The sequence below is a fragment of the Vombatus ursinus genome, unplaced genomic scaffold (assembly GCF_900497805.2).
Source record: "Vombatus ursinus unplaced genomic scaffold, bare-nosed wombat genome assembly UNPS02014847.1, whole genome shotgun sequence".
In the NCBI taxonomy this organism is placed as follows: domain Eukaryota; kingdom Metazoa; phylum Chordata; class Mammalia; order Diprotodontia; family Vombatidae; genus Vombatus; species Vombatus ursinus.
In genome coordinates, this window is record NW_020954625.1 from 6,411,717 (window position 1) to 6,433,949 (window position 22,233).

At 40.9% G+C, this 22,233-nt stretch overlaps 1 protein-coding gene across 1 annotated transcript in view; it reads right to left on the reverse strand.

The window, feature by feature from the left end:
• Positions 1-3,118: 3,118 nt before the first annotated feature.
• MYPN (myopalladin) overlaps positions 3,119-22,233 on the reverse strand; it is a 97,679-nt gene continuing 78,564 nt past the window's right edge. The window contains exons 14-20 of the mRNA XM_027840693.1: positions 19,354-19,503; positions 18,000-18,079; positions 14,487-14,613; positions 11,968-12,175; positions 10,032-10,197; positions 5,791-5,924; positions 3,119-3,299 (exon numbers count right to left, since the gene is read on the reverse strand). Of these exons, the coding sequence (XP_027696494.1) occupies positions 3,130-3,299; positions 5,791-5,924; positions 10,032-10,197; positions 11,968-12,175; positions 14,487-14,613; positions 18,000-18,079; positions 19,354-19,503 (1,035 nt within the window). The 3' untranslated portion in view covers positions 3,119-3,129. The remainder of the gene's footprint in view (positions 3,300-5,790; positions 5,925-10,031; positions 10,198-11,967; positions 12,176-14,486; positions 14,614-17,999; positions 18,080-19,353; positions 19,504-22,233) is intronic.

Below are 22,233 nucleotides of genomic sequence, written 5' to 3' on the forward strand. Positions count from 1 at the left end.
CAAATGAACTTCTGAAATACTATCCATTTGTAAATTGGGACTTCCTATATTGGGGTCCCATTGGTTGACTGCCCAATATTTTTGACTTGGACAGTAGCATGAAGCTATTAACTTTACAAGATGGATTGTGGCTCCTGTGCTTTCTATGTGTTTTGATGAAGACAACACCACAATGCCACTAACCCTACTATATCTGAGCAGAGAAAACCTTGTATATTCCCAGGCATTCTATGACTGGTTTGTCCAGATCTCTTGCTAAGGGCCTTTGGTGTGGTAGAGAAGAAATACAACCACTGAACCTTCATGGTATTTTTACCCCAAAGGCCAGCCTGGCTATACCAGCCTCTTTCACACTCTTTGTGCCTTTTTGAAAACACAAAATTGAAGTCCTACAAAGTCAACATGTAGTCTTTCAACCTTGTCAGTATTCACAGTAATTCAGCAACCACTGAATCCTGTAAGAAAGCAGGGGATCCTGTGCTTCAGTAATCCTGGGCTCCTGACTCTATCTCATTCTGCTGAGTCACAGTTAGAAAACACTGTACCTGGCATATATGTTGGTGCTTAATAAATGTCTGTCAATTAAAATTGCTTGGTTCAGGGTGATAAAGTGGTTCTCTACGGACTTAATTCCATGTATTAGAGTTCCAGTGATTCATATGGAATTTATCTGTTTCCCCTTCCCCATTCTCCAGAACTAAGCTTCTAATATTTATATACTATCTTTTGCATGAATTCTTTTTTTACGTAATCTCAAACTCACAGCTCTATACATCAGGGCACTAATTTACTCTTCCTACACCCAAACCTCAAACTTAAAGAAGGGATTTTCAGGCTGGTGTACATTCTGTATCAGAATGCAGTCCCTATTGGTTAAAAAAAAAAAGGCCTCATTCATACAACAAATATTCATTAATCATGGGTTATGTGCAAGAGCGTGTTTTTGGTGATATTGGAGATAGAGAAAACCACAAATGGGCCTTTCCCTTGGGTAGTTTCCACTCTGACAGTTTGATATTGTCATTAATAGACATTAAACAAATAATGACACATAAAGAAATCTGAGTTCTGAGAGATTCAAATGTGAAATCCAAGAATCTCCCAGCTTTGGAGACTTGTGGGGTTTAGGAAAAAAAGGAGCGTGTGAGAGGCCACCGAAGAAGACGCAGAAGAAGGGTCAGTATAGAGCTACATATAAGCATACATTGGGTCTAGACATTAGCTGTCTCTTCTTACTAAAAATATTTTGAAACTTATTCTATTGATTCTTTTTTTCTAACAAAAGATTTTCAATTTTGTAATAGAAATCAATGAGGAAATAGGATTCCCTGGGTAGAAGTTGGCTTTGTAGTTCATTTTGCTGCAGGGCATCTGTTCCACAGAGCGTCACTCTCTGTACCATGAGGTTTACTTGGACAAATAAAAAGTCTAGCATTTTCTCTGAATAACTGAAGTAAAACCTTTCCTTCTTAGTGATAGAATGTCCAGCATCTTACGGCTCATTTCCGAAGTGATTTTCAGAGTCAGAGAAGGTGCAAACAGAACCTCACTGAGAATCTCTTTCTGACTAAAAGACAGATTTTAGCAGCAGGGAAACAACCCCTGCTTGTGCCTTGAGGAATGACAGTCACTTGTGGCTAGTTCATCTGTTGAGGGCAAGAATCATGCCCTGTTCATCTCTGTCTTTCATGGTGCCCTTCACATACCAAGAGCTCAACGTATGAATAGCTTTCCCCCAGGGCTCCTTGGATCCCTAGGCCTCTGGGGGAAGCCTGGGGAAAAGGAGACCAGAGACTTTCCCTGAAGCTAAGTGTCTGGGAACAGAGACACCATCAACTCATGTCCCTGCAGAATCAGCCCTGATCCGGGTGGAGTCTGCACTGACCGTTGAGAATCAGAAATGCCGGCTCCCCTTTCTCTCACTTTTTACTTTAGCATGACGGTTTCTACTTAGGTGCCACTTGTTAGTTGGGGATCTCAAAGCAGTTAAAAATATAAAATGGTTGCTTTTCCTAACTGCCCACTGCCCAGGTGAAGAAATTTAAACCATGAATTTTTCATAACTTCCTACTATTTTCTTCATTCTTCATTGAATGACATGTTTTAAGGCTTTTGATGAGGTCTTTACTTTCTGATTTCTTTATGTGCTAAGTCGTTGCCGTAACATGAGAAGACCTCTTTCCATTTTAGAAACAGTCACATATGTTAGTAGCTCTTTAGATGACGCTGGAGATTTCTCAGCTTTCCCCATAGTCCCCCTTTGGCTGGTTAGACCAACACACTCTACTAGTTCAATGCTACAGGGGTGTACTAAATCAGGAATAAACTGGTTATGACATAGGTTGGAAAATCAGTCCTTGGTGAATATAGTTTAGTAGTCAAACTCAGAAATAGAAAAAAAATGAAGCAGATAGGCATCAATGCCAACCACAAAGTGACATGCACATTACATGATGTTAATTCACCTCACTGTGTAGTTGTGTCTGCCTGTGAGTGATAAACATATCACTCATTCTTGGCAACTTATTGTGTAGTTCATTTTGCCCAAGATGAGAAAGATGACCTTGCTTCTTTACCTACATATGCTCTACGTTACCCCTCTACAATGCTATAACAAAGTGGATTAGATGAGCTCTCCTCAAATTACTACTGTCGGCATGACTGGAGAGAGTAGGTTGTGATCTTTTTGCTTCTTTCCATCCTCTTGAATTGGGTGGGTTAGACCTATTCTAGGGGCTCTAGGGTACGTACCCGATAAGCACAAGCCTATTGCCTCTGAGAATATTTTGTGCAGCACTACGCATCTCTAACACAGCATGGGATGGACAGAGCAGTAGCTTTTGCCCAGAGTCGCGGCAGACTACTGCGTGGCACTTTCGGCTTAATTATCCTGTGTCTCCTCATTTCTCTTTGTCACTCACTCCCTTCCCTCCTCTGCTGTGACTAGGAGACTACCCAGTCTGCTTGCTCAGAGTATTCCTTGCAACAAGTCCGCTGCGTGCGTGGTAACTTACTAAAAACTAGTTGCGTGGAAACCTCCCGGGTCTTGGCTTATCTCTTCATGTTGTTGACGGTGGGCTTCTTTTCTCTCAACAGTCCTTCACCTCCACAGCAGGAGCCCTAAGGTTTTTAAAGTTCTTCACTTTCCACCATGCTCTGAGAAGAGCACGAAAACATCATCGTACTTTCCATAGATGAGAAGGCCGAAAAAATGTCAAGTCCTTTGCTGGTGAGGGATCCGTAGCGGCTGCCAATGGGTCGTACTGACATGGGCTGTGGAATCTGCTGGTGCCACTGGGCTAGAAAATCAGTAACAGAACATGTTAGGCTCAGTTGCACTCAGGCTGGTCTAGGATATGGGAAGGAGGGATGTATGAGAAACGTGGATTTTAGTCTCTGCCTTAGCCTTCCCATGTCTAGGCCTCAGAGGACACCGGAATTCTTACATTGTAGATGAGGTGGTTGAGCAAGATCTCTCTAAGCATCATTGACCCCGCTATAAACTAGGGGTAAAAATGCTTGGCCTGCCAAAGTCAAGATCAGATTTTTTTTTTCTAATTCTATGATTCTAATATAAGAAGGCAGCAACAAACTATAAAAAAAAAAAGACAAACTGCTATGATTAAAGGGATACCAGAAGCATGCCAGAAAAATCCCTCTCTTCTACCTTGTACTCCAACCTGGCCTTCCATAGTACCTATGGCTTTAGTCACTCATTTTGTGACTACAATCAAAGAAGGAAGGAGTGATCGATGGGGCAAGAGGGCAGCAGCGGCAGCCCAAAGCCCTAGTGCAAAGGCCAGCATCTCTCACAATTACAGTCTGTCCATAGGCAAGTTGTAAAAACAGAGAAAGCCTGAAATGGTTAGTTCATTACATTGTGGTACCTGAGCTGAGCTTTAGAAAGAAGAAGAAAAACAGAGCCAGCTGAAACCTCTAGGGTAGAGCATTCTGGCTGCTGGGAGCTGCTTCCTGGATGGCTTTCCTAGGAGGCCGCTACTTGTCTTGCCTTGTGTTGTCTGGGGAAAAGTTTGGGCACAGGGCTGGGCCATAAGGTGCTTCAAATATTAAGGCAAAGAATATACAAAAGGACTGGTCAGTGATAACTTTTGTCATGGTCAGGAAGAGCCTGCTTGTACCTTCTGATAATTTCTCTGTTTTTTTGGGGGTTATCAATGGGAGAGATTTGGGGATCCTTGTAGTCAGAGGTCCTAGGATCCTGTCACATTTGGGCCAAGGGACTGCATTTCCAAAATGAAAATACACAGGTACACATATGTGGGTCTACACAAACATTAAGCCATTAAAGTATCCCTAAGAATTAGTTTATCAGATTTCTTTGGAAAATAGAGGGGAGAGTCTAAAGGCTCAGGACACAAGTTAGGCAAACACTGATGGGGGAAGAGTCAGAAAAGGTCTGCAAAATGTCTGCTGCCTGGGAAGAACAGGCTTATCCAGGGCTCCACAGCTAGGCAGCCCAGAGCAAAGCACCAAGAGACTAGATTTCAGAAGGGAAGAGAGACAATCAAAGTGAGGTGTACCTGGATGGAATGACACGCAAACATGTAATTTTGCTTAGTAATCTTGTCTAGGGTTGGACACATTAAAAAATTCCAAATGCTAAATCTTAATGTGGCCGAAGAGTGAATGCTGCAACAGTGCGGGCACATCTAATATCAGGTTGGTATCATGCCTACGGGGAACATTTTGAGGACTCCAGCAAGAGGACTTCCAGGATCTGTATTGTACCTTGTTGTCACATATGATCTCTAAGCTTGAGCCCACTTTTCTCTAGACTCCATGTACTGGTGGGAGAGTATGTCACATACTTTTGGGGGAATGTTTTATACCAAATGATCTTACTATATCACCTGAGTAAATACCCTTTTCTAAAAACTAATTAAGCCTGGAAAGCCAATTTACATTTATTAGGTGGGAAGCACAATGCTTGGGGCTTATAAGCCATATCTTTAAACAAACAATTTCCAATCCCTCAAGGAGGGTGGTATCACAGAACTTTTAGGAGGGCACTATGGCCACACTCTGGGGACAATACTCATCGGTGTGAGTGTGAGTTGAGATAAGGACTCTAAGAATCTACATGCACTAGACAAAATAATTAGTGTCAGAGTAATATAGTCAGCACCAGTCATTTCTGTTTCTATCACAAATCCCTCCATATTTTAGTGCTTAAAAAGCTTATAAATATAAAGGAACATTCATTTTTTGGCCACTAGATGGCACATATCTAGCTGTAACATCTCTCACTAGTGGAAAAAAAAATCTTATCTTGCTGGATTCAAAAAATGGTAATTAAAGATACATTGTGAGCTCCCTCTTAGTGCTTTCTTAAGGAATGTTGGGTGCTTTAGCAAAATTGACTGATTTGAGATTTACTTCACTGTCAATAATTTATCGGTACTTGTAGATAATTTGTGGGTACCAACCAAGGGAATACTCATTCTGATGAAATCATGAATCCTTGAAGTACCGCAGATGATTCACAAATTGGATAATCATCCCCTCTTTGTTTTCCTTAAATAGCTGTCTGACTCAATAATTCTTTAATTCAAGCTCTCAAGGGTGCAGAAATTACATAAAAGCAAAGATGCTTTGGTAGCTAGGTTGAAAACACTTTGAAAAATCTAGTTTCTAGAATGAAAAACCTAATCTGACCAGTTGCTTAGTGGAAAATAAACAAGCCACCTGCTATAACAACTACTGGCTAAAGGACTCAATGCTATGCATTCCTTCTGGCTGGCTGTCTTAAAATAAGTACATTAGTCCCACCGTAGATATCCAGTCTTGCAGTACATGACACAATGCCAGCTTCATTCTTGGCAGACAATGTGTACCATCCGGCATCTGCTTTCTTGGCTGGCTGGATGAGGAGGCAGACATAACCTGTTGTATCTTGGTGCATGCTGAAAAGAGAAGAACAAAACCTTTTACCAGGGGATAGTGCTGTACCTTTGGGCATGGGCTTTGAGGTGACCCCTAGCATGCATCCCATTTTGATCTCCATGGGTTTTATGCAGGTGAAATCAGAATGAGGGCAGCATGGCATAATAGAGAGAGGAGGGTCTTGGAGTTAGGATGATCGAAGTTCAAGTTCAGCTGCTGACCTATATTAAGCGTATGACCATGGCCAAGTCGTTAAACCTCTCAACGCGGTGGCCACTCCATAGGTATTAAACTACAAATCTTTGCAGGTGGAAGAAGTTTCCACATTGGGAATTCCGCCATCCTGATGCAATCACATGTTTCCCCCCTTCTTCCTACCACCAAAAATATTAAAAAATCAGGTTTAGGTAAACACCAATGCCACCCTTAAAAAAGAAGTCACAAAAGTCTGGAGGAAGTGAGAAACAGTGGTATGGGATCAACAGCCGCCTCTGTTTCCCACCTTTTCCAGCTTAGATCTCCTAGTGTGTATGTGCTTCAGCTCCATTAGCTTCCCCTAACATCCAGTCACTTTCTGCCCTTGTAGTCACAGTTCCCTGTCCAGAGTAGGGACTCATTAAATCCTTGCTGAACGAACGGCCCCTGGTCACTGTGAGTTTATCACATATCTCAGACAGTGAGGAACATCCCTTTTCTACTCACAGTCTTTGAGGACAAAGACCATTTCATTTCTGTCTTTGCAGCCTAAGTGCTTAGCATAGTGTCTGGCATACAGCAGGTGCTTAATAAATGCTTATTGAATTGAAATGAGGTTAGACTTTTCCTAAAAGAACTTATGCTAGGAAATCTGGGAAAAGAAAATAAAGATAGAAGCATAGAAAGAGACTCACTCAGAGGACACAGATTTTTTAATAAACTTATTTACAACTGAAGTCTAGCCATAGCATGGCTTGACGAATGGGGTATCCTCAGCCTCCGTTTAGGGAGAAAGGGTGAATATTCAACTAGGCAGCTCAGACTTTTAGTTGGCAGGTGTACATGTATTTGCGCTGGTAGCATGCTCAGTTTCCCTCCAGATATGGGTGGGTACCCAACTGGTCTCCTCTGCCTCCAAACACACTTGGTACTTCTGTTCTACTGTCCCCTGTCCCCCTCCCCAACCTCTCCCCATACTGCAGGCACTTTCCCATTTGCTCCCACAGAGCTGCCCCTTGTATTCAGGTCATCCTACACTAACTTCCTGAATGGCTAGGTGACTCTAGGACTGGGTCCTAGCATTCCTATCTCTGTCCCTTCCTTGCCTCTTTTTCTCTAAGCTATTCGTTTTTGTTTTGTGAAAGCCCATTCACTAGCTGGTGCTTGAGCCTGGCTCTCTCCTTTGGTGCAGCTTGGCTTCTTCACCCTGTGTACCTTGCTTGCCAAACCCCCATTGATGGATACCTTATTTCTTCTCTTGGAATTTGTCTGCATCCTGCCAGCTCCTCCTAAGCGCCTGAAGCACACTCCTTGTCTCTGTGCCAAAGCTCATTCATTTTCCTTGGCTGGGTCTGCCCACCAAAGCTGTTTCCTGACTGAAGGGGACATCTTAGCTCATGTGCAGGACAGAGGTGACAGACAGATCAAGATTTTCCTAGCTCAGGTGACTAGCTCCACCCACTGGCTTCAAACTGGCTTCACTCAGGTGCCACGTGTAGGGAGAAGGAGACCTTCTAGAATTCTATCACTACAATTCCAAAATAGAGAAATTACATAATATTTTTTAAGGACATGAGAAGAAAAAGGACATTTTCTCATGGCATGGCATGTACAGAAAAGCTGACTTAAGAAGGGCAAAGACACATCAGTTTATGTGTGCTTTCTCTAACCTAGTTTACTGTGTTTCCTGTAGCACAAATCAGGTCCTTTCCAGCTCTCTTTAGTTTTGCTAATAAAAGCAATTTCGTTTTTATTTTATGTAATTCTAAGATGGCAAAATATGAAAATATCTTAAAAGCTGTTTAGTTCTAAGAGTCAAATCCTGCCATTCTGAAGAAAATGCTTTTTGGTCCTCTTGGGGCCACAGTCTGTGCATTTCCACGTGAGTTCTGGACCCTTTGAGAAGGTGCCTTCTGTTCTTGCTCTCCTGCCTCTTGTGGCTAAGGGCTGGAAAAGTCAAGAAATAAGGTTGTTGAGACCAGGAAGCCCATATGCATGAATGTGTATATATATATATATATATATATATATGTATATGTATATGTATATGTATATATGTATATACATATATATATATATACACATACATATTCATTTATTCAACAAAATAATTTACCTAGTGCCTATTACATGCAAATCATTAGCAAGAGGCACAAACAAGCCACCAGTATCAGGGCTTTTCCAATGAGTAGAAGGGCTTAGTATAGAGAAAATAAGTTTAGATTCTTTAAAAAATTTTTGCATTTTATTCTTTTCAGTGTCTAACAAAGTTCCTGAGGATTTTATTGATTATTTATTGTGAAGAAAGATTTTCATAAGACACTTTTAAGTATAGACTCTAGGGGCAGCTAGGTGGCGCAGTGAATAGGGCACCGGCCCTCGAGTCAGGAGGACCTGAGTTGAAATCCGGCCTCAGACACTTGACACTAGCTAGCTGTGTGACCCTGGGTAAGTCACTTAACCCCACTGCCTAATCAAAAAAAAAAAAAGAATAATGCAAGTATAGGTTATGTACGAAGGTGGCTGGCATTGGTCTGCACTACCTAAGACTTAATCATTTAGGATTGTGGGCTTGATACAAACAATTGACAAATTACATTTAAAAGCAAGTTTGCTCATGTTTAGGACAACTACATTGTCCCCTTGTGCAAAATGAATTCTTATTTTGGGTTCTGTACAGATGAAAAAAGACAGATGAAGAAAGTATATTGTGTGCTATGGCTCTGAGAAGATTAATCACTCCTTACCAAAAAGATGCATCTCAGAGAAATTCAATTTCTTACTGAAAGCGGTTGAACAATGAAGGAGCTTAGGGACTTGGAGCTTATAGTATGAGAAGGGCCAGCAGCTGCACAGATGGTTTAAGAAGTATGCGAAAAGAAGATTCTGGTCTTTCCGCCATCTTCTTTCCACAAGTGGTGCATGGTACAGTTATACTCTGACAGCAACACTTCTCCAACTACATTTTCCCAGAGAAGCATATTGGGAGACACAGGTCAATTGGCTATTTTTTCACCTGGTCAGGCACCACTGAATTTTAAAAAATAGTTATATATTAAAGATGTTTGACCAAACCATCTATTCTGGTAGAACTTAAATCCAGGAAGCAGCAATGTACTTCATGTTCCAAAGACTTAGATGGCAGGATTGTGTACCCTCTCAAAAGGAATATGGTTATGTTGAAATTAACTGCTTTAAAAACCTTTAATAAACGTGTCTTCAAATGCTATTGACATATTGTTTCTATCATCTTTACGAGTTACGTCATTAAAATTTTAAAGTTGCAGAAAGCTGCCTCCACCTCTCCTGGAAATCGGTATGGCAGAGATCTTAAATAACTACATACATATACACACACACATAAACAGGTGTCCGCACCTTCACGACTGAACATGTGCTAGCTGCGAGCTATTGCCTATGTCTATTTGGATACTGGTAGAAAATGAACCGTGTGACACGTGAAATCCAGTTGTTTACTGAAGCTACTGCTTTGGATCTCTGGGTCTAAGTTTTCTTCTTTGTTCAAATGAGGGATCAGACCAAATGATTGCTAAGGTCACTTGCACTCCTAAATCCCTAATATTCAAAGTCCTAATGTCCTCTGGACATCCTATTAGGCAGTGTCAAACAAGTCAAGCAGTGAAAAGTGAGGATTACAGGTACCATATTTACAAACTCTTAATCAGACATTTAACAGACTGAACACACTGTATTACAATTCTACCCCATGTATTCCACCTAGCTTCTAAGGCTTCTCGAGCAGCACAATGACATTCTAAGCAGTGGCAGTAAGGATACTGTCAAAGGCAACTAAATGAATGGGATTTGTATCAGAGAATCATTTGAAGAAAACAGTCAAAATGCACTCACTCTGAAGGCAAAACCAGCCTCGTGCCTCTGAGGTCATTCAAAAATATGTTCTTGTGCTATACCTGATTCTTTCTCTGGTAAAAGGGATGGTCTCATTGTCTTTCTTCCAGTAGAATACAGGGGGCGGCATGCCCACCACACGGCACTCTAGTCGAACAGGATGGCCTTCAGGCACACCACTGTTTTGTAGTTTCTCTAGGAACATGGGTGCTTTCTTCACTTCTTTGGCTAGACAAGAAAAGTAGAGTTATTTTCTGACAAGTAATTACCCTAATGCCTTTGTCTTAAGAGTCAATGGATGGATGTGTATTTCTGTGTACACCCACCCCCTCCCTGCCCAGGACATTCCTCTGGCACTTTGTACATCTATAATAAGGAATTCTTGCATTGATACACATTAAAAGTTTTTAAAAATAAAGAGTAGAGGGAATTCTCACTCTTGCTCAACTAACTGTACCTTCTGTGAGGAAAAAAAAAAGAAGCAATACCAAGGAATTATTATACATTCATTTAACAGGTATTGATTCTCTCTGTCACATCAAAGGAATTGTACTAGGGCGCTACGAGGCCCCTGGTCCCTTCCCTCACTGAGCTTCTTTACATCTCTTTATGACCCCGTTTTGGGGTTTTCTTGGCAAAGATACACGAGTGTCTTGCCATTTCTTTCTCCAGCTCATTTTATAGATGAGGAAACTGAGGCAAACAGGGTCACGCAACTAGTGTCTGAGGCCAGATTTGAACTCACGGTGATGAGTCTTCCTGACTCTAGGCCCGGCATTCTATGCACTATGGTGCCACCTAGTGGCCCATTTCTTTTATTGCTCAACACTAAATTGTGAGAAACCATATCTATTAAAAGCAAAGCTGCTACTTTTCATTTGAACTTATTTTCTGAGTGAGTTTCCTGTTTTTTAAAGCACAAAACTGTTTCCTGAATGCATGCTCTTGGTAAGGTAGACCAGTTCCCTGGTCACCTTTTAGCCAAGCAGCACAAGGCACACATGGGGAGGCCGTGTCTATCAAAGCTACCTTTAAGCATCTGGGTTCCTCCTTTTCAGTTGCTAATTTCTAGGAAGTCATCAAAGAGAAAAAGAAGAAGAAGAGATGAGCTCAAACCCCCAAACTGCTCTCTTCTCCCTACGATGGTATTCTCTAGAGCAGTGGTTTTCAAAGTGTGTTCCATGGGCCTCTAGGGGTCCTCCAGACCTTTTCAGGGGATCAGCAAAGTTAAAACTGTTTTCATGATGATATTAAGACATTATCTGCAGACATAAGAATTCAGCAGTCTTCTATTAAACCAGACTTTAAAGAGATTTGAGAACTTATGTGAAATAATGCCACTTCTCACTAAATTTTTGTTTTGGAAAATACTGTTACTCTTAATAAAGAGATATTTATATTAACATATAATAGCTTTGTGATTGCTTTTGAATTCATATTTTTAAAATGTGCTCATTTTAATTTCTAATACAGTAAATATTGATAGAATCTGCATAAACAAAAGCTCTTTGGTACCTTGATAGTTTTTCAGAGCATAAAGGGTTCCTGGAACCAAAAAGTTTGAGAACTGCTATCCTAGAGAAAGTAGGAAAATACCTTGGCCTGGGAATAAGGAAATGCGAGTGCTCATTCTGGCTGTGCTATTGATTTGAGCAGTCACCCTGATTTCACTGTACCTCACTTGGTTAGTTCATCTGAAGTAGGGTAAATGTGAGTCCCTGCCCACCCATCTCAAAAAGGGGGTGTCAGGTTTCATCTCATTCATTCAGCATCTATTTGTTTAACACCAATTCTATGCAAGGCACTAGGCACTAGGCTTTTAGCTCACTTCCAGAGACATGAGGGGAAAGTGGGGAACACAGCCTTCACCACTGGGTTGGTATAGACTTAAGGAGAGGCTGAACTTGGGCCTCATGGTGCAGCGTCAATGGGATCTAGAGAATTAGCCCTGGTGAATACTTTGGAAATGAAATTACTCATCTGAGCGACAGAGCTTACCTACTACCGTGAGCTCTAGACTGAATGAATTCTGTCCTGTTTTGTTGGTAGCGACACATGTGTAGGTCCCGGCATCCTTCTGGGTAAGAGGGTCAATAAGCAGAGAGTGGACTCCAGTCTCTCTAATCAACATCTTGTGGGTGCTGTCTGGCAGTACAGGTTGGCCATTGAGCAACCACATCAGTTCTGGGGGTGGCAAGCCACTCACCTAACAAATAACAAGACAGCTAAGGCCAATGACAGATTGATGACAAGCTAATTTATCAGGTAGTTCAATCTCTTTATTCTCACTGCGCACAACACAGTGAGGGTGAACCTTTGAACTACAGGGTAGTGTGGGCATGGAAATGCATTACTTACGGTAATGCGTCAAGTGCCACCCTTGGACTGAATCCAAACTTCACAGAACAAATTCTTTTAATAAAAGGATCTGTTCTGTAAAACTTAGACTCAGTCAAAAGACTGTACCCAAGGACCTAGAAGGTCACATGTGGCCTTGAGGCCACCGGTTCCCCACCCTGATCTAGTCCAATCTCCCCGTTTTATGAAGAGGAAACAGTCTCAGAAAAGTGAAGTTACTTACCCAAAGAGACGGAGTGGGGATTGCAACCCATGTCTCTAAGATCCTAGATAAATTCTTTCTCTCTTTTTTAAAATCTTAACTTCATTTAAAATGTTTTAAAATTTAGTAAGTATTAATTTTTCCTACTTCTTACTTCTTCCATTTAAAAAGAAAAGAAAAAGAAATCCTTGCAACAAATATGCGTAGTTAAAGAAAACAAATCCCTTCCAACGCATCAGCCTCTGATGCCTCTCCCCTCTCAGTCAGGGAGCGAGTAGCACGTTTCATCATAAGTCCACTAAACTTGTGGCCAGTCATTGCATGGATCAGAGTTCTTAATCTTTCAAAGTTATTTGTCATTACAATGTTGTGACTGTATAAACTGTTCCCTTGGCTCTCTTCAGTTCAGTCAGCATTAGATCAGTTTTCCGGGTTTCTCTGAAATCATTCCTTTCATCAGTTCTTACAGTATACTAGTATTCCATTTGTATCATAACTGGGCCATTTCCTAATAGGTGGGGACTGTAATTTCCAGTTTGGGGCTACTATGAAAAGTGTTGCTATCACTATATTTGCAAGCGTGTCTTTTTCCCCTTTCTCTGATCTCTTTGGGAGTCTTGGTACTGGTGCTCTATTACACCATGTTGCTTCCCACTCTGTGTTTGGGAGAAGGAAACTTGTGGCTGGGAGGCAGGAGAGGCTTCATGTGCAAGATGGCATCGAGTTGTGTCTTAGAGGAAGAGAGAGGATGATATGAGGCAGAAGTAAGGAGGGAGGAAGTGGGAGTGTTGTGAGTTAGGAGAAGAAAGAAGTCCAGTTCAGCTGGTTAATGGACTATGAGAGAAGAGTAGCATCCAATGGGGCTAGAAAGGTAGGATGGGGCCAGGTTGTATAGGGATTTAAAAGGTAAACAGAGGAAAGATGTTTCATTGTAGAGGTAACAGGAAATCAGTGGAGTTGACTGAGACACATGGTCAGATCTGGGCTTAAGCAAAATGACTGACTGCAGTATATGGTGTATAAAATGGACTGAAGTGATAAGATATTTGAGGCAGGGAGACCAATTAGGAGTCTCTTGAAATAATCGAGGTGAGAGTTGATGAAAGCTTGAACTAAGATGGTAGTTATGCCAGTGGGGAGAAGAGGTTAGGTACAAGAGATGTCGAGATTTAAGTGAAGTCATTGGAGATTTGCTGGGAGGGAGAGTGAGGAATGAGGATCATGCTTAGATTACAAAGCTGAGAAACTGAAATGATGGTGATGCCTTTGACAGAAACAAGCCCTCCCCTTTGAAGAGGGGAGGGTTTGGAGGGAGAGATGATGAGATCAGGGTTAGACATCTTGAGTTCAAGATGTCTCTAGGACATCCAGTATGAAATATGCAATAGGCAATTGGTAATACAGGACTGAAGATCAGGGGACAGACAGGCTAAATAAGTAGACTGGGAACCATTGAGCTTGTAGATTCCCAGCAGTAGACAGGGAATCATAATCTTCATACTGTTGAAAATTAAACCTGTGGGAGTTGATGAGGTTGCCAGAGAAAGCCTATCAAGGGAGAGGAGAAGAGAGATCATGACAGAACCTTGAGAAACACCCACAGCCAGGGGATGTGATGTGGCTGATAATCCAGCAAGGGGGCTAGGAGGTTGACTGTTCAATTCTGTCTATGGTCAAAGACACTCTTCATTCATCAGTATAAAAATGCTTGAGAGGCATTTACTAGTTTTGATGTCTGAAGAAACTCACTTTCGTGTACCTTGACAATGCTGATGTAATTTTTTCCAAAGTCGATATGAGAATAAAGTGTTATGGGTTTAGCAGAATATTTTCATATGGTACGAGTTCTTAAAAGACAAATTTCCTAGAAGTAATTGAAGGAAAGACAGAAACGGCACCTCCCCCTTCCCTGGAAAGCAAAAGTGGTTATATAAAAGAACAAGAACATGCAGCCTACCTTACAGTCCAGTCTACAGAGCCGGCCCTCGTGAGCAACCATGTCACCAGGAGCCTGAAGGAAATGAGGCCTGAAAAATCGTTCCTGTAAAGGCTCCTTATCTGCTTCTTGCATCCGGGCTCTCCCCCTGCAATACAACCCAACTTCAGTTACGTATATAAAGTATTTCATAAATCTTGAAATGATATATAAACTCCAGCTTCATTATCATTATTACTCTCTTATCTTCTCATCCTTTTGATGGAGTTTAGATAAAAAAAGACTGTGGACAAGTCACTATCCTGCTCCTATTCTTTTATATTTAATATTGTGTGGATTGTTGAAAGATTGATGAGATTACTTTTCCTCACTAAATTCCATGTGGGGGTGGCAGCTCATCCTCTGTGGACTTACTGTGAGCATCTTTAGGACAGTGCCAATGGCAAACAGGACAGGACAATGGGGTCTATAGACACTTTTTTGCTTCCTGCATGGTTTTGATTTTTTCCACTAGATCTCCTCGTTTTGAAAGCTTTTGATTCCATGAAGCATGAGGATTGTATTTGTTATGGGAATACCTATTAAAAACATTGTTCTTAAATTTTATGGATCAATAGTACATAGAGGTGATTGAAGGTCAAGTTTTGTTTATAATACTCCAGTTCCAGGACAGTTTATTTGTTGAATTTTTAAGGATACCTTAATATCTGTATTTGTAAAATAAAGACTATTGCATGAGTTTATGAAAGATAATGAGCTTCTGATGTATAATTATAGTCACCATGTCACGCCTTGCTAAGTATTCAGTATGTGCCACATTTTCCCAACCCGCACAATTTCTACCCTTTGCTTCCATAATTGGCACTTATCAATAGGTTCAGTCCCCTTAAAGATAGCACACATATAATTTTTGGTGCTGATGACTAATCCCAAATTGCCATCATAAACCCCTCAGTTTTTATTTTTAAATATCTCTGTGAACAAGACATCTGGTCAAGGCTTCTTAGTTGACACATTGGTTCAGTTCCTATGAACGTTAGCCATGGAAGTCCTTTTGATTTCATTCTTAGATCTTAGCTATTTCATTGGCTCCTGGTGGAAATTAACCACTTGACAAACTGACAAATCCAATGCATTAATTGTCAGCCTTTATTATTGCTTGGTTAAGTGAAGTATATTCCAAAAGCATTTCAGTGATCTTACTTATCATGTGTTCTGAGAACTTATATCAATCTTCTTCCTCCTTTTTAGCCATCATCATCATCATCATCATCAATCATTATTTTCAGTGCTCAGGCATCAAAAATAACTTTCCAACCCATTCTAACATATTTTCGTTTGTTTGTTTTTGACTAGGCAATGGAGTTAAGTAACTTGCCCAGGGTCACACAGCTAGTGAGAGTCAAGTGTCTGAGGCCAGATTCGAACTCAGGTCCTCCTGACTCCAAGGCTGGAGCTCTATCCACTGTGCCACCTACCTGCCCCAGTTTTAACATATTTTTAATTGGCTCATAGCTCATTCCTCTTTGAAGATGACCTAGTGATCATCACATTAAGTCCTAAAAACACTATAGGGCCCCTGCAATGAAATCTACAGACACTCAAGGATTGGCTTAGAGATCCAAACAAGAAAAGCCAACTGGATGAAGCATGCATGTTGTCCAGCTTATAACGCACAGATTTTCCAAAGAAAGGTAGAAAGATATATATTGGGCATAAGCATACTACAATATATGCCACCAGTGGTAGCTTGTGGGAAAATGTGGCAGAAAAGATTAGCTGGAAAAGGATGTAAGCTAGTCATGCACTAAGAGTGAGAGACAAAAACTGAATCGGCTCCAATCTCTGTGAAACATCAAAGACCTAGAAGAAAGCCTTCCATGGGTGGAGAGCCTTTACAGAGGACCAATGGAAAGACACAGACAAGAAAGGCAGAGGATGAGATGATGTGGCTGGGTTTGAATTTGTGCTGGCTAAGGGCATCCTACAAGGATGAGATCACAATCCATCATCAAAGGACCGACAAATGTTAACACATGGCCCTGGTGATGGATGGATGGATGATGTGTGTGTGTGTGTGTGTGTGTGTGTGTGTCTGCACAGTGCACACATGTTATTGTAGAATCAGCCCAGGAAATCTAAAGACTCCTCCCCAGAAAGTTTGCCACCAAGGGACTCTATGGTCCAAGTTAGTAGAAGGAGTACTCCCACTGATGAAATACAAGTCCTTCAAGTATGGAGGCACCCTAAGAGGTTTACTGTGGGGCTTAGAGGGAATATTTTATTGTGCTGGGTTATAAACAAGTAAGAGAAAACCTGATACGAGGTTAGGATCACAGACAAAGTGCTAAGTGTGTCTCCAATGATGCAATAGGATGATCTTAAGAGATCTGTCACCAGATAAACCAGTCTCTGGCTCCTTTTCTCTGATGTTAAATGCCATTGGGTTACATGCCATTGCTCTCTTAGCTCTGGCTTTCAACAGTTGTACTTGTTCAAAATAAATAAATCAGCATCCAATCCAAATCTCACAATCACAGCCAAAGGAGAAGCCCCGTTTACTACCTGGGACAAGGCAGCTGTACTTTCCAGGCCCAGTGAGTAATTAAATTAACTCTGCCTATAAATTATGACAGATCATTTTAAAAACTAAAATGGTTCACAAAATTAAAATGGAGAGAACAAACTAATAGTAACAGCTGTACTTTTTTTCTTTTAAAGCAATCTGCATTTTTCTTTATTAGTATTGATAGTTTTCAACATCACAAATACTCCCCCCCCAAAAAACAGCTGAAGAATGCCCCCCCAACACTGATTGCCCAATACCACTTAATGGTGATTATGACTGACAGCACATGCTTTTTTCAGTTTATCCATTATTTACCGAAAGGAAATGTGCTTTAATAGCTTGGTACCAATTTTGTCCACGTATTAGATCTGAGTTTTGTTGCCTTTTAGTGTTATCTTTATTTACATTCTAGTAACTGTTGCGTATATTGTTCTTTTACCTGTCTTCTTAATTTTGTCAGCTCTTATACAGCTGTACTTTTTTAAAGGTATAGTTGCAAGGGTGGTAAAATGCAGTACGTGAAATGTCTGAAATGCGGGTCACTATTTCTGTTTCTCTGATAAGTCATATTCATTCACTCTGTGTCAGCAACTGTCGAATGTCCTGCTAGAACTTTGTGGCACCAACAGACTGTGGAGCAAGGCAGACTCTAGACTTTTGACTTGAATCATCTTCATAAAAAGAGGTGAATTTTTTGCTTTTCTCAAGCATCAATAAGGCACATACTGTTTATATTAGCAAAGCAGAGTGGCTCTGAATATTAAATCTGGGGTCCTATAATCAGCCATCAAAATGTTCTGTTGTCTCTTGTGCTGAAGATGAGTCAGCTTTTGGAAAGGGCATATTTTACATACTACGTATGTATTACTTAGTGCTACAAAAGTCTTGAAGCATCCCTTTAAAAATGAGTTATAATTTTTTAAAAGAGGAATATACATGAGTTATGGCTTGATCATTTTGCTTACCTGTGAGAATGAGTTGGTGTAAGTCGACCACGCAGGGGCAAAGTCTGTACCATCAAGTGGCCAGAACAGCTGATTCTCCCCTAAGAAAGAAAGACTGAATGAGCACAGCAACTAAAATTAGGGCCATCTTGTACTTGGTTGTTTTCTATGAGGTTTGGGGCTATTTAGTTAAGATCTTATGAACTATTTTGGGAAATGAAAATGCTGCTATATGCTTATTAAGAGCTATTCCTAACATGGTCTCTATTTTTATCCCTGGAAACAGACATAACTCAAAAATTGGCAATTGGCATTATCCGGTCACTCACATTATGGATATGGATAGTCACAGCATGGCCAGGTTCTTGGCTTTCCCTACCCGTCTATGTACTGCTTCTCTCTTTAAAACAGATTTCAACCTGAAGAAATACACAGGTCAAATATGGAAACAACATGGGAACAGTATTTTGTAGCTTTTCTACGTTTTTTCTTTTAGTAATAGTTGAGCAACTATAAGATACATTGTAAATACAATGTAAATTATACATTGTACAATTATAAGATACAATGAAAATTATAAGATACATTATCAACACAACATAAATACATTGTTGCCATGTAATCTGGTAGAATTTCAACTATTCTGGCCAAATAGTTTGATCGTTTATTCTTTGAAGAGTAAAAATGAATATATTACTATGATCATTATTTTATGGAATTTTTTTCAATTACCTCAAAGAACTGGCACATCCGAGATTTTATCCTACTAGCCTAGAGGAAATATAGTAAATGAATAACAACAGAGGAAAAAGTAGTAGGATAAGTTGGAAAAAGCATACAACTTCGAATTAGGAGGGACCTAAGTCCGAATCTTGCTTCTGATGCCTACTAGCTGTATGACCGTGGATGAGCCATTTATTCTTCTCCGAGCCTCAGTTTCCTCATTTGTAAAATAGCAATAATGACATATCTATCATATGTATTTATATATAAAATGTGTAATATATCACGTTAAATATATAATACCTTCTCTATGTGCATTATGTGTGTGTGTAGTATTTACTTCACAGTGTTGTTGTAAGGGTCAAATGAGAGAAACAAAAACACAGGTGTTGAGCAGCTCGCTCCTCACTCACTAGGGAAGCAGGAGCAGAACAGTGATGAAGAGCTGATCTCGTCACGATGTAGGGTCTCATGCATTATTCACATGAAGCCACGATGTTTCACCTTCGTTTTTCTAATTAGTTCTGGGTAACCAGGCAGTTCTGAATGTTTCCCTCAAGATGAAATAAGCCACCTTTCCCTCTCTATATTAAAGAAGTTCAAAGTACCCAGCTTTGCTTCAGGGGTTGAAGAACTGTTCGAAAGTCTCTACCTGTGGGTTAGCGGCCATGATTGTGTAGTTGCCATCGTCATCGCTGGTGGTTGAGTCAATGTGTAGAGAACACGTCCCATCCCCCTCTCTCTTCATCTTGCAATGTTCATTTTTTTTAGAAATTTGTTTTCCATCCTTGAACCAATAAACCTGAAGAGAGAGATGGTAAAGAACACAGCTTTTGATGCCTGGAGAGAATGATAAGTAAGGTAGGGCGAAAGACCTGATGTGGAGGCAATTATTATCTCCATACAAATGGCCAATCTCTTAAAATAAGTGTTCAGAACATGGATTTGATAAAAAGCCAAACATTTAAAAGTAGGTCAATTTTCTAATACATATGTAATATTGAAAACAGAATTTCCAACCCAATGAGATTGTCAGTGTGGCTTAAAGGACAGCGAGCTGGAGATAGAGTCAGACCTAAGTGCTGAACCTTTCTTGGACCCTTACAAGTTGAGGGACTTGGAGTAAGTTATGTAATTTCTGTGAACACTAGGTGTTCACTATGTCAAATGGGGGTGCCTCACACCTAATAGGGTTGTTGTATGATTCAAATGAGATTGCACATGTAAATGTTTTACAAATGAAATCTGCTACATAAATATGATTTGATGCTGAATGGAACCTATCAAAGTCATACGCTTAAGCTGTTGGGATCACTAAAACTTTACGTTGTCTAATCTCAGCTGAGCCTTCTCTGTTGGAAGTCAATCTTTATTCTTCTCAAATTTATTTTCTATCCCACCCCCCACAGAGGATCTTCTAAATGTTCTCTCCTCAAATTTCCCATGTTTCTCCTTCTTCCACTCTCTCAGGTGACGACCTTTTCTCATACTTTACTAAGAAAACATATCATTTCCTAAGCCCATGATATCACCCCAAATTCCATCCTTAACTCTAATCCTTCTCCTGCAAAGGCCAACTCCTTTACATGTGCTTGTGATCCCACCCTCTCTTTTCTCTGGCACATTGCTCCCACAACCATTTCTCCCACTTCTTTAAATTTCATTCTCTCCCTATGACTGATTCTTTCCTTTCTGCCTCCAAATATATGAATGTCTGTCTCATCCTTAAAAAACCATCCTTAGATCTTATTGGCTAAGGGGATCCTCTACCTACCAACCTATATTTCTCTTCTCTTTCTATAATCACCAAATGTAGATGTCCTCTTGAGCTGTATCTCTTCTCCTCTTTCTCTATATCATCTTATTTGGTGATTTCATTAGCTTCCATGCATTCAATTATCATCTCTATGCAGATGATTCCTAGATCTATACATACAGCCAGAGTCTGTCTCCTGAGCTATAGTCTGGCTTAGCTACTACCTTTGGGACATCTCATGTTGGATGTCCTACTGGTATCTCAAGCTCAACATAGGTCCAACGTACTTTACAAATATTATCTCATTTGATCCTCACATCAACCCCTTTTAGTTTATTTATTTATTTTTATTTTTAGTCAATTGGGGTTAAGTGACTTGCCCAAGGTCACATAGCTGGTAAGTGCCAAGTGTTTGGTCTGAGGTCGGATTTGAACTCAGGTCCTCCTGACTTCAGGGCTGGTACTCTATCCACTGCGCCACCTAGCTGCCCCAAGCCCTTTTATAGATGAAAAAACTGAGTCAGACAGAGGTTAAATGGCTTGCTCAAGGTCAAACAGCTACTAAGTGTCTGAGGCTGGATTTGAACTCAATCTTTCTGACTCCAGGTATAACACTATCTACTGTGCCACCTAGCAACCTTTACACATCCATAATTTAAATAAGACTCATTACCTTTCCCTCAAACCCTCCCCTCTGATCCCCCCTTCCCAACTTCCCTGGTACTGTCAAGGATACCCCCATACTCCTAGTTAACCAGGCTTGCAACTGCTGTTACTCTCACCCTGCCCTTGTACTCTCTCTACATCACCCATCTCTTGTCAAGTCTGGTGGTTTCTACCACCACCGTGGTGTGGGCCTCAAACCTGGAAAGCCACAACTGTCTGCTGGTGAACTCCCTCCCTCAAGTCTCTCCTCACTCCAGTCCATCCTCCACTCAGTTGCCAAAGTGATTATACTAAAGCTCAGGTCTAATCATTCCAACTTCTCCCTACCTCCAGTTGTTTCCTGTTTACCTCCAACACATAAAACCCTCTGTATGGCATCTGCAGGGAGCTCCACTACTCAGTCCCTTCCTATGTTTCCAATTTTCCTCATACTTCACTTCCTTCCATGTTCTCTGCAACTGAGCTACTCTGGCCCACTTGGTGCTGCTTGAACAGCGCCATTTTGCTGGGTTTACCCCATCCCTTGCATGCTCTCTTCCTCATCTCCCCTTTCCGGTTTTCCTGGCTTCCATCAAGACACAGTCCAAATCTCACCTTCTGTAGGAGGCCTTTCCCGATCCCCTTCAATTCTAATGCCTTCCCTCTGAGATGATTTTCCATTTACATCATATAGATGTCGCATGTACTTAGTTATTTACGTATTGTCTCCTGGATTAGAATGTGAACTACTTAAGGACCAGGATCGTGTTTTTGTCTGTCTTTGCACCCCCAGTGTAACAGTGCCTGGCACGTGGTAATCACTTAATAAATGCTTGTTGAGTTCCACTGTCTTCAACTTCCTATCCTCTTCCTGAAATCTGGCTTCTGCCCTAGTCACTCAACTGAAACTCTGCTTTCCCCAGTTAGCAATACTGCCTTAATTGTCGAATCTGATGACCTTCCCTGTTGACCTCTCTATAGCATATGACACTGTAGACCACCCCATCCTCCTGGCTACTCTCTCCTCTCAGGGATTTTGTGGCAATATTCTCTTAGTTCTCCTCCTACCCATCTGATCACTCCTCAGTCTCCTTTGTTAGATTATTATCATCGTTCATATGACCCCCCCCC